Raw genomic sequence first — 17,839 nt, forward strand, 5'->3', positions numbered from 1 at the left:
TGCCCTTTCACCCCTTCCTGGGCCCAGAAACAGGTGAGGAACAGGAGAGGGCTGTTAGAATAGCCAGAGTTGGGTTGTAGTTTCAAAACACGTAAATAGTTACCAGACTCACCATCAGCCTTTCCTCCAGGTGTGTTTTAAAAGAAAGCACTTAAACATGGGATTGGATCTCTAGCAGAAAAATAATACCGAGTCCAGGACATTCTGACCTCAAAGTCCTATGTTGGTGGAGATCCATCCTGGCTCCTTACCATCCAGAGACAGTAGAAGATGTCAGACACCATCTGGCCATCACTGTTTTCTACAAGCTTGACCAACAAAATGCACCACCTTGTCTGCATCACATCTGGGGACCATCACTGTCCCTGTGTAGCACTGAGAAAAACCAGACACCTCTCTCTGGGTGACTGGAGCTGGCCGTGAGCTGTGTGCTGGCTGACCACTACACCTCCTCTTCCCTTGGGTACTGCTCACAGTCACAGTACAGGCAACTTTTAACCCTTGGGCAAATAGCATAGTGAGCTTTCCTGACATATCACTGTAACATATTTTCTGAAATTGAACACCTCTTTTCTGATCCTGTTTTCTGGAACCTTTCTTACATTACAGCACATATGCCAAAATACTGTGTTACAGCCTCTCAGATCATTTGTAAAACTGTACTAGCTACCTCGCTGCTCTCAGGCAATCTGCTTGTGTATTTGGGGATTTCTGGCTGCCACAAATACAGTATATTAGAAGTTTTAAGCAACCATTTATCACCTCCTTTTTAGGTTGACTTCACACCAGGATGCAACAAAACTCCCATCAGACTTAAAATACCCAGCCTGACTGAAACTTCCACATGAGGCATAGAGTCATTAACAAGCTGATAAATTTTCAATTGTTGAAGAAGCCAGCTCATGCTAGCCTTGGAATTAGCTCTTCATGCATTCCAGGAGGCTGGTTTGAGAACTGGGATGGCCAGTAGCAGGCAGGGGACCGATACAGCTAAAGAAAGCTCATGAGCCAGTTCAGAAGATATGCTCCAAGTTCCTCCCCAGGTCTTTTGCCTTTTATTCTCCAATTCACGTATTACATTTCCACTGGTTTCCACCAGGATTGTGCATGCACCTTGACATGTTCACAGAAGTTCCACGATACAGAGTTTCACAACTGGGACAGGTCCCTACAATCAGGACACCAGGGTGACAAAACAGATTCTGGAGAATTTCCCACTGAGTAGGATGGAGAGAACATAATTATCACATCGCAGCACTACAATGTCTCATAAACATAGAATAGACTAGATCCATTTACCACAAAAATCACAGAAAATAACTTATCAAAGAATATATATTTTATGTAAAATATACATTTGTAGAATATAATTTTTAATACAATTTTTATACTTAATAATGTTGGGTTTGCAACACTTTGAATTAAAAAAAAAAAAAACCACAAAATATTCTTGCTGCCAGAATTTTATTTCTGATAATACTTATAGTTTGAGGTAACATTGAAAGAAGACTGTGTGCTGTGAACAAAGTCAGTGATGTTTGTCTGCAGTCACATTTTTGTTATTAAAGTGAAAAGTAAACTCAGAACTTGGCATGTACACTAGAATTCATAACAATTTAGATCATGGCAAACTGAGAAAGCAAGGACTTATGCAAACCTACTCTGTTCAAATTTGTGACTTTTGCAATATATGCCATTAGTATGACAGAAGTCAAGACAGATGTATTTTACATCACTATCATTATTAAGCGTGTGTCTTTGTATGATCCACAGCACAGCTTACTGCAGGAACCAGGAATAATAAACACAGGGGTGTGGGTCTTTGCATGGAGCCTTAGCAATGATGACATGAATTCAGCTTTCCTTGATATAGATAAAAACTGATATTCCATGCACACACGTTTTATTTACAGTGACTCATCCACAGTGACTAGTCACCCCTTCCTCTGGCAGCAGTAATTATGAGCGGTCTTTCATCTTCTTTAACAAGCTCTACTCCGCACGCAAAGTCTCAGTGACCTCCTCAAGGTGTGAGTCGTTTATCAGGGTCCATTCAGCAGCAGCAGTCTCTTTCCAGTACAGTCCTTGGTATGGCTAAATTCCATTGTCCCTTTTTCAGCAGTCAAAAATCCATGATAAATTCTGTACAACACTGTAGTTAATATAACAGCAGCACCAGATATCATATTAATTCATTTGCTAAAAGCTGTTTGCAATTATCTCTCTATTGACAATATTTTACCAAAAGTAAGTCAATGTACATCTCTAAATATCAGAAATGTATACTTTGATAAATACATTATTGTACAAGAATTCTGACATGCAGGTCATGCTATTGGGCTTGGCTATATACAGAAGAACATGTTACATGGTCAACAATAAATTTAATTTCTTTTCCTAACAAAAAAATAAATATGACAGTCGGGTATTATTCAACAATTTCAAGGATCACTTAAGATTTCAGTCATTATGGTCTTCCCCATGTAGTTCTAAAACTCTACAGCTTAAGGGTAATTTTTCCTCACCAGCCCAGAACCTCAAATTTGCCATTGCATTTGACCTGTTGCATAAACAGAGGTTAATATTGAATGAAAAAGCCACTAGAGGAGATACAGTTTCAAAATTGTAATGAATGCTGGTTGCTAGGAGGAAGATTGATGCAATAGGCAACCGGTCGGTGCTGAAAAGCCGCTCGAAAAATCTTAGGAGTGCACACGAGTTAGTCTAGATGATACTAACTGCACTTGAAAAATATGTATATTTCTATCTATAAACAGATGTATAGTCCATATGAAAAAAAGAGAAAAGGAGAAAAAGTGTTCTTAGTTCAACTTAAAAGAAGGGGGCATTTTAACAGTATCTCTGTGCTTTATGGAGACAGATGGAGAATACAAGGACACAGGTTGCAAAACAGACAGACAAACAACATATAGGACAAAGCACCTCAAAAAACATTGACTGAAGAAATTTTTGAAGCCCACGAGCCAGAAGTATAAGGCTGGTCAAAAAGCCAACTTGAGAACTACTACCCTCTTACAATGGTAAAAAAAAAGCCCCCAGTAATTGTTTCAATTTTACTTGGTACTCAGCTTCTGAAAATGTTGAAGAACCCTGGAGTAGAGAAAATACTACAGTACCAAGCAGCACTTGCTAGCTTAAAATTGCAAGTCTGGATGGCGTTTACCTTTCTTGCATGTTTTGTGCCTTCCCCAAGCCATTAAGAAAGAGATCTGGCTTCTGCTTGCGTGTAACCAGTTATGACAACCTCTTTGCAGTTATCTGTGTGCAAACAACCGGAGACATTCAGAACTCTGATACAGCAATCCAGTACCGAAATAAGTTAATCACAAAATTAAGTCATTTATAAACAAGTAGATAGTTAAAAAATAAAGGAAAAGGTTAAACAAAGAAAAACAATCCCACATGCAGACCAGTTTATCAGTGCTTTCATTTCAGCAGGATGGTAACAATGTGAGAACACACATCCAGAGCCCTCTGTGGTCTCCACGATCGGCAACACTGCTTGTCAGGTGATGGAGACAGGATGGTCCATGCAAATGAGCAGACCCTTCAGAGCAGACATCTTCAGAATGGATTAGAGTCACAAGAAATGGAGGTTCAATGGAGTGACTGATAATCACTTGGAAGCACATTATTTTAAGTAAATCTCCCTGAAAATATGCTTATTTATTGAATATACTGGACAACAGCATCCACTAACTGTCCTTTTATTGCCACAGGGAAGTAGGACAATATAGTAGATAAAAGGAGAAATGCTACCTCAATTAACCTTTAAAAGCCAAGACAAAAATCATCAGCTACCCAAGTGGCTTTTCTTACTACTGACAGTTGTATCATGCAGGAGTTAGACCATATTTGTGGAGCCTATGCTTAATGCTACATTTATTTCCAATATGTGGTAAACAGTATTTGATTTAATACTATGCAGCCGATTGATGCCATCTGGTTTACAAGATGGAAGGAATGGGAGACCGAGAGCGCCTTAGAGGACAAGGTGAGCTGTAGGGTGATGTTACTGGAGACAGTCGCAGAGCATTGCCTGTCAAGCCAGCTATGTTGTTTAAGCTTCGAGATTTTTCATAGCCTTGTATGAGAAAATGCACAGACATCAGTTGAATTCAGCCAAAAAAATACACAAAAGACAAACAGTACAGTGTAATGTAATCCAGGGAGCTATCAGGGACTCAGAGGGAATCTGCCTGCAAAAGAACTCAGTGCTGAGACATATTACTACCAAAAGATATTAATAAATAAAATTATTTACAAATTAATGCATCTAGTTTTCCCAAAAAAATTAAACAGACCACCACAAAAGAGGTCTGACCTGCTCTTCCACATCTCATCTTGCACTTAGTATCACACTGTGGGCTTCAGCAGGATTGCACTGAGAACAAGATCCCATCAGGGTGACTGAGCTATCTGGCTAAGCATAATCAAAAACCCATTAAGACAGACTACAGAAACTGTTAGAATTATATAATCTTTGCTAAATTCAATTCCTAACAAAGAACAATTATTTTCTTTAAAATAAATAAACCAGAAACCAGATCAATTTTATACAGTATGTGTAAATCAGTTTTGCAGAGGACTGAATGATAATATAAGAAGTTTTATCTTCAAAAATATTAACCCTTAGGCTTTACTTCTAATTTTAAAATCTAGTAAGACAGCAGAGTTTGACGTATTTGTAATTGCCTCTTGAATGGCAAACTTAAAACATTGAATTTGTGCTTCTTTTCCAGATGATTTGAACAAAATCAATGGTATTAATCCATATAAGCAAGTAATAATTAATAATAACTAAATGAGGCAACCACAAAATGCTTCACAATTTGAAGGGAACATTGCACTTGCAGACATTTCTGTTTACATACACTGTGAGCTCTAGCTACCTACTTTTTGCTACTGTGGATTTGTTTTCATTTTGTAGAGGCTATGCTGTAAACCAACGAAAAAACATTGCTATTCACTGCATCACTATCTTCATATTCAAGTATTTTCAGCAGCTGCTGAATAAACCCATTTGTTACGAAAAGGATCTGCTCATCGGTCTGAAGATACCAGCAAGGAAATACAACAAAGATTAAGCCAGGCAGGACCTTGTTCCTGATGTAGATTGGTACATGCTTCAATGCAAGCATGCGAAGGCTCACTGATTTCAGTGGCACTACTTATTTCTTTGAAGACAATTATGCATTTAAGAATTTGTCAGGTTAACATGTTCAGGTCTAACAGGGAAATAATGAGACTTTTTCCCACAGAACTTTTAAAATACCAATGACAGTAAAGCTAACCACCACATGGAATGTCAGCAAACTTTTTTTCTTTTTTCTGATTGAAATGGTTACTGGCTCAAATTCCAGGTAACAGACAGGTAATGGCATCTTTAGGAAAAATCGTATCTTAGGCTCTCCCCTTACAACAATTATCATATTTCTTACCTACTGAGACCTGCACACTGTAAAACTAGACTTAAGGCAAATGTATAACCTCATGTCTGCTAAAACATTGTGCAATGTTCTCTCCAGATGGCAAGGGCAGGCTAGACTGATACTACACAGAATTCTGATACATTTCTGAAACAGCCTCCAGTTTCTGAGTTTCTATCAGTATTTACACAGGCTAGAAAGAATTATGTTTGAAAAGGGAATTAAAGAGGAGCACAATGCTAGTGTCTATATTTAAACTCCCTGTAAACATAAAGTTTATTAAAAAAATCAAAATAATCAGGTAGCTTTTTTACACAGAAACTAGGAAAGTAGTTTTTAAGATTATTTTCTTACTACTCTTCTAATGATAAAAGGAAAGAACTGATAGAGGAAGATGGCAAAGATTATAAATAAAGTAGACATTCCTAAAAAATGAAAACCAGATACACAAGATGAATAGTGAAAGATGCATGATCCAAAATCATTACTTTTCAGGTATTTTAGTGGATCTGCTCTGAATCAGTATCATCTTGGAGATGGAGATGCAAAAAAGCTCAAAACCGAGAATGAACCAAGGAACAACCAACAATCAACTGAGAATCAACCAAGGAACAAACCTACCAAGAAGAATGTCCCAAAAGAAAGAAAGAAAGAAAAAAGAAAGAGAAAAAAAATAAAATGTAAAAGTAGTAGACTTGATGTGTGAATGACATTCAAGCATTCAAACCCATTTGTATATTACTTGAAGATATTTTTTGCTTATGGGCTAATTTCCTTACTCTGTCTAAAATACACTCCAAAGCCAGTGGCTGAAACATTTCAGCCTCAACTAAGATTATCATCAGAGCCAGATGAGGAGCACATTTCTCATTTAAAAACTGCCCATTCTGAACTCAAGTCCCAGTTTTCTAGTAAAAATTACAAAACCATTTTCTTTTAAATCTAGATTTACAAATTAAAATGTTCCAGGATAAAATAGGTTTTATAAATATGTCTTTAGTAGCTGATGGGTAACTTCTTTTATTATTTCTGATCTGCTCTAGTCATGGTTACTGTCATAATTTGCTGAGTGAAGTCAAAAACCTTATCATGCAAGATGTCATGGCAATCTACTTTATCCAGGTGTTCTTGATCTCCTCAAAGACTCTTACCATTAGAGATAATTTTAAATAATCCTAGTTGTTGAGAAGACAGTGAAATATATGCTTAGTGGAAAATGTAGTAAATCTGTGCAAAAAACATGCTTGCAATGATTTTTCATTTAAGCTAAATATTATATATAGGAGTACATAAAATGCCCCGGCATAGAGAGTCATACTCTTTGCAAATATGATACACATGGAACTGGTGGCATATCTGCCTTCACAAGTTTAACCTACTGAACTCATGCTTTGAAATGTAAAAAGAGCATTTGCAGAAAAAATCCATAGATATATATGGCTAGCTGGGACAGCTGTGTTTGCTATGCACCAAGCAAGTTTAAAAGAAATTAAAAAAAAAAGCCAGAAAAATCCCAGGCAAAAATTTTTATCCTGTGCCACATGGCTACTTCTGATGAACTCTGAGATGAACAGCTACACTTCAGCACTCAGGAATGCAACATCTGTCAGAATGATACAATGTCAGAAGAATACAATTTGCCAAGAAACAGAGGCAGTTCCGATCTAAGGAAATAGGAAGACTACCACTGGCATGCTGATCTTAGGGCCGTGTCCTGATGTTAGGTTTGCAGCCACAGCCAGATGTGGCCTGCTGGGGCAGAAACAATCAGTCATGGGGGAGATACAAGTACAAAACAGTTTTGCAAACTCCACCTGGGTGCTTCCATCCTACTGAGCAGCAAGTAAACAGATTTGAAGAGGCTAAATAACTAGAAAGGCCTTTTTAACACCTTGCAAGGTCAAGCATTGTTTTACTACATAGGTGAATTATGGCTGGGGTAGACAGTCATCTTTTAATATCAGTGGTGTATTGCCAAGAAAAAAATAATTGGCATTATAAGCTCAAAATTTTATTTCAAAGAACTCTAAATAGCATCTCAGGATATGCTTTTTTGTGTTCAGAACAAAAATGTTTCTTACTTCTGACATGTCAACCTTTAAAGTGTATTCAGCTGTAAATTTTATTAAGAACAGACTACAGCTATAATATGATTAATTTGTCTTTTAGAATTACAAGTTATATTGAGTGATGAGTGGTTGAATGAGCAAGGTCTGAATTGCTGACTTTTCCATTAGAGATTACAGACGAATGAAGACACAAGTGAAATGAGGGTCCAACATCAAGCACATTTTTGAAGACTAAAGGGGATGACTGTTTCTAAAAGGAAAAGAATGACTAGGAGTAAAAAAAAAAAGATACATTGAGAGTACAGTCTTTCCTCTTGTAGCATTGTGCACATCATTTTACTCTAAGATTGTTTTTCACAAGTACATTGCTGAGTAACCTTTTATGATCTAATGAAAGAAGTCCATACCTTTCCTGATCCCTCCATCAGTAGCACACGTGTAATCACCTGTTGTCAGTAGGAAACATGTTCCCCCTCTTCTGTTTTTGTCTCTTGTACTAGAACGTCTGATGGGAGGGAGCCTTTCACCAGGTGAGAGTGGCTGCTCACTTCCTGCACTGTCTTCACCTGATAACACTGGTTAAAGCACCATGCCCATTTACAGACAATAATGAATGAGGAAATGAGACATCACAAAGAGCTTACGCTGAATGCCAGATATTCCCATCACTCAAGAAGTAGATATAAAGTAAATCATTAGAAGAAAACAAGATTGCAATTCATCATCATTCAGTACAAAATGGCAAAAGATATATGTTTTGTTCAAGAACAAATGATCTTTCGACTTTCCTGCTCTAAAATTTGTATAGAATTAGTTTAAACTAAAATGAATTAAGAAATAATCAAACCAAGGCTCAGTTAGTCACCTACTCTGGACTGTAACTTGTCAGAATACAGTCAGCCTTGGACATTTCCAACACTTATTTACTCTTTTGGCTATCATTTTTACTAAACAAGAGGTCAGGCATTTTTGTTTAGAATATATTGTTTAATATTTTAAAGACAAGTGCTCACCCAGAAGGGCTATATTTTCAACATTTGGCACTATACACTGTTTAATAACACTCAGCTGTCATTTGCATATTTATTACACTTGCACTGCTTGTCGTCATAAGCACCCAACATTAAATGCTGTCTTGGTCTCTGTACTTTGTCAAATGGAAAAACTTGTACCTCTCCTGATTTGTCACTCCCAAAGGACTCTCTGTTAAAATTATCTGCTGTTTCAAATTCAGGCCACACTTCAAGAAAAAAATCTCTTCTCAGTACAGCACAATAACTTCAACTTTACCTTTGCACTTAAATCTGAGCATGTTTTTTTTTTCCTGAACTAGGAATGCAAAGGGCAGAATTCAGGCTTGAAGTTTTGCACATAATTCATAGTGACTCTAATAACATTCTCTACCAGAAATAAAGCTACAGTGCATGATGTGAACGGTGGCACTACTGAAAAGAAAGATAACACTTTTAAATGGCTCCTTCTTGCATGTCTGCTTTCTCTCTAACTTCAAGGATTGTAACCCCTTGTAAATAAAGCTGTAGACACAAAAAAAAAGTGTCTCTTAGTGAGAGACATAGTGATCACACTGAGTCTTCTCCATTCAGAATACCTTTGGTAGGACCTGATGGCATGAAAAAGCTGTTATCATTAACACTTTAAAGATGTTAGCTCGAAGTGGGTATCTGTCTGATAGCACTGAAAAACTAATTATATTTTAGTGTCAGTCTGAGTCTTTTCAAGTGTTTCCATCCTTTTAAATATATTTAGGATGTTCAAAAAAACTGTTAACTTTGTGAACAATAACTCAGAGAGTGAAACTGAGCTTCTCTGAACATAAATGCTATTCAGTAACAGAGCAACAGACCAAAGAAGGGTATTGTTCAGAGACCGCTTTTCCAGACTCTTCTTTTTAAATACTATATTTCAATTACTGAATTACACCAGTCATGAGTGGGTTTTCTCTTACTATTCTTTAGCAGCTTTACAGCTGGAGTCTCATGTCAGGTATGTGAGGTTTTTAAACAGATTTTTTTTGGCTTAAGAATAAATGCACTTATGAAACAAAAAAAATACTCTTGCTGCTAAACTAATTATACTGAGAAGTAAAATTTACTCTTTAATTGCAACAGATTTGGAGTATGGAGCAGTGGCTCGGAGGGACTGAGGCTGTTATTTGATATGCAATTTCACTGAGTAAAGCACAAAATACTGCTTATTCATCCTTTGGAACTCTAACAAATAAGGTATTAGAAATCACAAAAAATCAACTGTAATAGCGATGATGGTGCTGTCATTTCCTTTTTTCTTGACAAGATTTACATCAGCTATGCTAGTATAATTTAATGAATAGTAAATGTCATGCAATGTCTCATCTAACACAGATGAAGGAGATTCTTTTAGCCAGGGAAGCAGAATGCCAAATAGAAAGAAAACTAGAAAGAAAATTTCTTCCTATTTCCTTTGAGTGCTGGGCTTTGGATGTAAAGCACCTGCTCCTTTTAAATGACTGCTTCTTTGTAGGATCTTGCTTAACAGGCCACGATGTGGCACAGGCAAAGCTGACACGAGAGACAGACACTGAGGCAAAACACCATGGAGTCCAACAGGGTGGGACACGGTGGCTGCTCAAATAGTCACAGTCATGCAGAAAAACAAGAAACATCCATATAACGCAACAAACAACAGGCAAAAGAAAAGGTTGATATCATCAGCAGGAAAGCATTCTCAACAGAGCAAGCAAAACTGTATAGACCAGCTACATAGAGGTTCGGGAACATCACTATACCTACTTTGTCCTCTATGAGACTGACACACGCAAATGGTGGAGGGGAGAAGGGTGGGAGCTACATCTTCTCCTGGCAGAAAGACTGGCTGCTTTCTGACCCCTACCAAACATACTGGTCTATAAAGTATTTTCAGAGGACATGCATTTCTAGTGGGGTCCTACCTGATGATCTGTTGTGTTCCATCATCTGGTTGTCCTTGCCCAGGCAGATGTCTCCTTGTGTGCTGTTGCAGGCCATGTTCAAGTCTGTCTTGCAGAAGGTGGGTGAGCTGGCTTGAGGAGCAGGAGGGATGTGCTTCTTTCGTTTCCTTGGCAGTTTCTGCTTAGCCATGGCCAGGGAGTAGTACATCCCAAAATTGTTAACTATCACAGGCACGGGCATGGCTATGGTAAGCACTCCTGCCAGTGCACACAGGGCTCCCACCAGCATGCCTGACCAAGTCCGTGGATACATATCCCCATATCCCAGGGTGGTCATGGTGACGACAGCCCACCAGAAGCCGATAGGGATGTTTTTGAACTGCGTGTGTTCACTTGCTGATGGATCGTTAGGCTGGGCTCCCACCCGCTCTGCGTAGTAGATCATAGTGGCAAATATCAACACACCGAGTGCCAGGAATATTATCAGCAGCAGAAATTCATTGGTGCTGGCTCGCAGAGTGTGCCCCAGCACCCTGAGGCCCACGAAGTGCCGGGTGAGCTTGAAAATCCGGAGGATCCTGACGAACCTTACCACCCTGAGGAAACCAAGCACGTCCTTAGCAGCTTTGGAGGAGAGCCCACTCAGGCCCACTTCTAGGTAAAAGGGCAGAATGGCCACAAAGTCAATGATATTCAAGAGGTTTTTGATGAATTCAAGTTTGTTGGGAGAAAAAATAACACGTACTAAAAATTCAAATGTAAACCACACCACGCAGACTCCTTCCACGTATGTCAGTGCAGGATCTGTCTCAATCTCATACTGTAACACAGCTTCTGTCCCATTGATGACCTGCTCAGTTTTGTTTATAATAGTATTGAAAGCCTCGTGTGTTTCCAGGCAGAAGGTTGTGATTGAAACTAAGATGAAGAATAAAGAGGCAAAAGCGATGAACTGAAACACAAAGAGATAAAAGAGACATCAGAACCACACAGCTCTTCACATTAATACAAATGATGTCTGCGTTCATAGTAAAACTCTTGCTCATTCTTCCCCAAATGGCTGACAAATTCATACACATAAAAATTTCCATATAGGCCAGAAGAGAGCAGCAGACAGCTCTCATATGCAGATTAGGAGTCCGGGAGGAGGAAAAATCTTGGCAATGGACAAAATGCAACTCATTAGGAAAGTGGCAACAAATTCTTTAATATGTGCTAAATTGTCTGAATTTGAGCCAGTTGTCAAGGTTCCTTGCAAGCAGTCCCTGTACACACCAACCACAGCAATACTTAAAGATGTCCAGCTCTCACACAGTGGAAAATGTGGGCTGACCCTAATGGTCTTAAAATTACGGTTCAGAATTCACACCTGTCCTGAAGAGCACCTCAGAAGGATCTAGGAGCAGATCCAAACTCTGTGTTTCCTTTAGATTTTCAACGATTTACAAATACAGGATATGTACTGATAGAAAATGCCTTCTGTGTTACAGGTAGAGTAGGTTGCATGGCCTATTATATTTGTAGTCATCCATCACTGATTCTCTTGGGCAGCACTAAAAGCAAACCTTGCAGAACCTCACACACTGCGGTGGCAGAGCTTTGCCACAGTCTTAGAATCCACAATCCTTCTAACAAGGCTACAAATTCAGGGCAATTCAAACAAAAAGGGAAATACAAATTCAGTTCTGTAGAGACACATGAATTGATAAAATACAGGTAAATAACCTCGAAACGGCCATCACAGAAGATTTTTTAGGACTTAAAAAGCACATACTGCCTGATCTTCAACTCAGCCATCACAATCAAGCATTGAATAACAGAACACATCCAGGACAGGATCTCAAAAATAACACTAAGCCAAACAGCTAGAGCGGGAGATGGATTTTCTTACACGGAGGAATATACACCAAATGAAAAGGTGTTTTGAGGTCACTTGTTCCTTTGCTACAATGGTTAACTTCTTTTCAATAACATTACAATCATATTAGCTAGCACTTGAACAGCAGTGGTGTAGTACATAAATAACAATCTTTTTTATTTTGAATGTGCATCTTAACAAATATTTTATACTCACTATTATCCTGGGGGAAAAAAAGCCTTCTGGAGACATGAAGATTTTTTGAAGTGTTAGGGGCCCAAGGAGGCAAAAAGAGGTTAAAAATATCTAGTATCTAGTTACCACACTGAAATCTTAAATGTCATTGAAAAAAAAGTAGTTGTAAAGCAGACAAATAACAGCCATAAGCTGGAATGCCTCTGTTCTGCCACTTTAATCCATGATACAGCATTGTGGCAAAATTGATATTGTGTACTTAGGATATCAATGACTGAATTTAGTATTAGCATTCAGATACTGTGCCACAGGAACTCATTTGGGCTCGTACAATACTGCGTGCTTGTATTTTTCTAAAATGGAATACTGGTTAGACAACAAAATATTGTCTCTACAACCTGTAGAGAGAATTCTTTTTACTTTGGAAACAAGCTTAAATTTGCAGTGCAGATCTAGCAAATTTATTACATTCAGATTGATGAGATGGATATATAACTACCTTCATCAGATATTTGCAGGTTATTTGTGGCTTCCTTCCCTCAGTCAAGGAAAAAAAAGTTATTGCACCATGCCCTACAACTGAAAACACTCTAAATCTGTTACCTTTCAAATAGTACTGGCTCAGAGACTGAACTGAACACTTGTCATCCAGTCTGGATGTCCAGCCACAAGCTAAGGAAACAATCTTACACTGTCTGATTTTCACTGAACAGGTTTTCTGCCTTTGCCTTAACTACAAAATTGCTGCATGTTCATAGCTCGCAGCACCTGACACCAACACACACAAAAGAGCCTCAATCTTGTGTGAGACAACTAGGGTCAGCAAATACAACCAGATTTTTACAATCTAAGTGAATTAATTTCAGCATATCTTTGCAAAACTTCTCCACAAGAGGGATAAAGAATTTATCAGACTCTGAGCCACTGGTGGGCTAAGAATGACCCTAGGGTGTCTCCTAGAGCATCCTCCAGAATTGTTCTACACAGTCAAGGATGGTAAATCAAACAAATCTTTGGAGGCTGAGTCATTGAAGCTAATTCAGCACCGTAAATTGTAATTTGGGACTGAACTATTGACAGATAAAATATTGGGCAACCTCTTCAACAGCAACACTGATGATTTCAGACAACTGTGATTTTTTTTTTTTGTCTGAAAAAAAAAGAAAATTACATTCAGCCTAGCCAAAGTAAAATTTACCAACAACTAAATAATTTACCAATAACTCAGATATTATAAGGATTAACTGTGCACACAACAGTGCAGTGAACCTAACAGTTTGTAAATAATTACCACTGTTCTCTGGACTGTATTTTAGAGGCCATTCAGGTTCAGAACCTTTCTAAAAAAAAATGCCAAATACCAAGAGATAACTACAGGTAGAACTGCCAGACAAGCTATTTATTACTGTTTTGCTTAACATTGACACTGCATAGATATTGAATTTGGCAAGGCAGATTGAAATTTTTAGCTGTGTACCTACATTCAGTGTTTTATTATCCCTAAAGGAAAAGAACATTCAGTCATGTCCAAAATCTATCCTAAAGATAGTCATCTTCCAGAGGTTAGAACAAAGACAAGAAAACACTGTCAATCTGGTGACAGATTTCTTGGTAAGCCTGCAATAAGCATTCATAGAAATGTAAACCAATAAGATGTACACATTTTGCCATGCATATGCATGGCATCACTGATTTTGAGCAAAGGACACACATTTCTTTTATCTTTCATTGCATTTGGTTTTAAACTGCCAGCTCCTTGGACCAGGACAGAACTTGCATAGCACCTAGTAAGATGAAGCCTCATACACAAGAGACCTACAATGTTATTGCAATAATCAGAGGATTCTGAGAACATGCAAGAAGCAAATGCAAAGACCAATGCAAGCAGGAACACTTTACCAGTCAAACAAAAAAAAAGTTTAGGGATTAACCTTACATTAACAAAGATGCTTCCTTAGTACTATGTTACATAATACCAGGAAATGTGTTGAAAAGTCTCTAGTATGTTTTTCATATTCATCTGTAATGATAAAAACTAAATGAAGTCATGTGCAATCCCTTTATCCCATGTGCTATCCATTTTATGCTTTCCTTCCCCTTCATCCTAATACTAGCTTCTCTAAAGTAATTAGCTTCTGAAAATACATCCATTTTGCTCATGTGGGCAAGCACCATATTTCAGAAAAAGACAGTACAGATTTGAACTCACAGATTCTCTAAAGGATGTGACCATCCAAGTTCTATTCCTCAGTCCTGCAATAGTTCCTCAGTCCACAATAACCTGAGTAGCACACACAACTTTTGTTTATTTCCTTTTTTCTTTTCTGAAGCACAAAAATCTAAAAGGAGTTAGCCTGATCACTATTTCAGAAAGGTTACAGCAAGAGACATTTTTTTCTGTTTGAACCATTAGCAACCTTTCACTGTAAAAAGTTCTGAAAACTTTGGATTTGACTAGTTGCAAGACAAGTTCAGCCTTGGTAGAGAGCAAAACACCTTATTTGCCCCCTTTTTTAAACCAAAGATTGCAGCCCTTACACATTTTTGAGAGTCTTCAAAAAAAGCTGAAGAAAAACCTTCAAATAATATCCAGGTAATCATGATCTTTTTCTCATTTCTTAAAAAGGTTGGTTTTGTTTTTTTTTTCAAATAATTGCTTCTTGTTTGCTTCAATGGATGTGATAAAATTAACTTTCGTCATTTAGGTTTTCTTTTTGCCTCCTGAAGGAACCATTTTTCTAAGTGACAGAATAGTTGAGGACTAACTCTGGGGCGACTGTTTTTGAAACTGAAGTTAACACAAATTGAATTAATAAAAAGTTCAGTCCATTTTTGCTGGAAGAGAGTGATTAAAAGTTACAAAAATATTCATTAGGCAATACACAGCATGTAGAGCATTCCTCATTAAGCAGTTAAAGCTCTCAGTAGGCTGCTGATTCCCTCTGCTCACAGTTTGAAGGCAGTGTGCACCCAATTTTGTTCCTGTGTGTCAGAATCTCATGTTCAGACAGTAGAGATTCCAGCTTCCAGCTTGTCTAGTTAAAAGGATCACCAGCCAAGCTCTAGTGCTAACATCTAGGAATGTTCACAGTAAGTGGGTTAATCACCTGTAACTTGATTTTCAATGAAGCACACAAATCTAGAGTGTGAGGTGCCTGCAGATAACTTGTTGGAAATAGAAAACTTTATGATTTGTACTTTGAATTCAGTGTCTCATGGGGAACTGAGTATCTCAGAGTTTAAAGCAATTTCAAAATTGACAACCAATTCCAGAACACCAAACTGAGCAGTCTGTGGATCAGCAGAACTTCTATGATTCCAAAGTCATGTCTTACCTTGCACATAGCTCCTTAACTGCCTTGAAAAATTAAGGTCACTAAAAATTGTGACTGCAAATGACCTGACAACAATCTTATCTCTATAAGCCATAACTGGATTTCACAGTAGGAAAAGGCATAAGGTCAGAGGATGACGTGTCTCACATCTAACACACACACACATACACACACACACATTTCCTTTCCAAGCAATCCCAGACATGGGACTAGTCGTTGTCCTGGGATGGAGCCAGGGCCTTAATGCAGCCACTCTAAGGCTCAACAGCTTAGACAGAGCCCAAACAAAGCAACTGCAGAGCTAGAAATTGACCCTCACATTCAGCTGTATTATACATATTCATAAAATCAGACTGATCCTACTCCATATTTAAAATAAGTTTCTGCTGTTCATCCCACGCCCTTAAATAGGCTATTTCTACACAATTATTTAGTGTTCCAAGATGGACAGATCATAGTGAAGAGGTTTCTGCGCAGCAAAGTGTTAATAGTCACAGTCATCCTTACTTCTAGCTTCACATTTAGGTTTTGAATATAAAATCTCTGACCATATTTCAGTGTTTTCCCTTAAAAAGTTTGTATTTGGTCTGGATACAACTTGTTCTGGGGCTGGATCTCAACACCTTCTCTTTCAACTCCCCATACTGTGTAATGTATATTTTCTAACCTGAGCATTTAATAGCAGCTTTTAAGACTCATTTAGTTTGAGTTACATTCCAGAACACAGAAGGTTTGCCCTTGACATACTTGACAATAGAAAAAGAAAATGAATGAATATTTAATAAGCCCTTGAAAATACAACACTTAATATTCTCTAATGCAGGTACAGAATTGCCTTTAAAGAAGTAAGATTAAAAAGTTGCTTTAAATAAATTTCTTCACAGGCATATTATGATATTTAATACATGTGTGTTGCTAGAACTTAAAACGATTTTTAAAAATCAATATTCCTCCCCACCATATCCATAGACTAAAAATACAACTATAGAGCATCCAAGAAAAGAGACCGTAATGTTTTTATTCCAAAGAAACTAACTTTGATGGCTTGCTCACTCTTGTAACCAAAATCCTGCTTTCATTACAAAAGGTAGGAGTTTACTAAACAACTTAATTTTTTCAGACCAAACAGAGTAGAGAAGTTTCCATTCATGGGTTCTTTGCTTTCCCAGACCATTTGTGTTAACCAGAACCCACAAAACAGGATAACTTCTGTAGGATAACAGAATACTTTAAAGGAAAGCAGTATTTTTTTTAATACCATACTCATTTTGATAAATTTAAAAAAAAATCCAAACTTTGGAGATTTAAAAATTATTCCCAGTGATGTCAGTTCACATCTGTTAGCTTAAGCCTCATCTTTTCATATTTCACAATATAATACAAATTATTTGAAAAAAATAACTGATTCAGTTTCTTGCTCTTACTAATCCTCTGACCACAAAAAGTAAGCTGATTTATGCATTACATGCACCCACTCTCACTGACTGCAAGAATTTGGTCATATATATGCATTATAAAATTATATTTTACAAATTTTCTTCACATGTATTTTAAGACTCATCGATCTATTTCTTGGCTAAAACAGTTAATAATGGTTATATCAATATTATATACTCCCACCATAAATATTATAAGCTGATATTGATTTTTTTTTGTCTCTCTCAAGGTTCAGGAAAGAAATACATTTTTTGTAAATCTTCCATAATTTTTTCCTGTAATATTCTCCAGTAGCCTTTTTTATTCTTCCAGAAATTCAAACTGTCAGTTTCTGAAATCTCCCTAGTTCTGTAGGGGAATTGAATGAGACCCAGTCAAACAGGGAACAAAGCTGAAATCACATACTGTTTCTAATCAGTCCCAACTAACTTGCAATGCTGACTTTTTAATCTAGTTTTATAGCTGCTTAGTCATATAAAACTAAAGTCTCAAAAAAAAAAAACCAACATAAACAATCCAATAAATTTGAGTGATCTGGGCATTCAATGAGAATATGACTCAACTGTGAC

At 37.5% G+C, this 17,839-nt stretch overlaps 1 protein-coding gene across 6 annotated transcripts in view; it reads right to left on the reverse strand.

Annotated features, from left to right (window-relative positions):
* Positions 1-1,021: 1,021 nt before the first annotated feature.
* KCNC2 (potassium voltage-gated channel subfamily C member 2) overlaps positions 1,022-17,839 on the reverse strand; it is a 98,815-nt gene continuing 81,997 nt past the window's right edge. The window contains exons 2-5 of one of the 6 annotated variants that reach the window (XM_066183265.1): positions 10,467-11,397; positions 7,927-8,094; positions 3,185-3,279; positions 2,084-2,152 (exon numbers count right to left, since the gene is read on the reverse strand). In XM_066183265.1, coding sequence (XP_066039362.1) covers positions 3,218-3,279; positions 7,927-8,094; positions 10,467-11,397 — 1,161 coding nt within the window. In that variant the 3' untranslated portion in view covers positions 2,084-2,152; positions 3,185-3,217. Of the gene's footprint in view, positions 2,153-3,184; positions 4,106-7,926; positions 8,095-9,480; positions 10,141-10,466; positions 11,398-17,839 lie in introns of those variants that run through there. The other 5 variants (XM_066183264.1, XM_066183268.1, XM_066183263.1 and 2 more) reach the window with 5 other exon arrangements.

The sequence above is a fragment of the Chamaea fasciata genome, unplaced genomic scaffold (assembly GCF_029207755.1).
Source record: "Chamaea fasciata isolate MVZ Bird 193981 ecotype frontalis unplaced genomic scaffold, bChaFas1.0.hap1 SCAF_5, whole genome shotgun sequence".
Classification (NCBI taxonomy): Eukaryota; Metazoa; Chordata; class Aves; order Passeriformes; family Sylviidae; genus Chamaea; species Chamaea fasciata.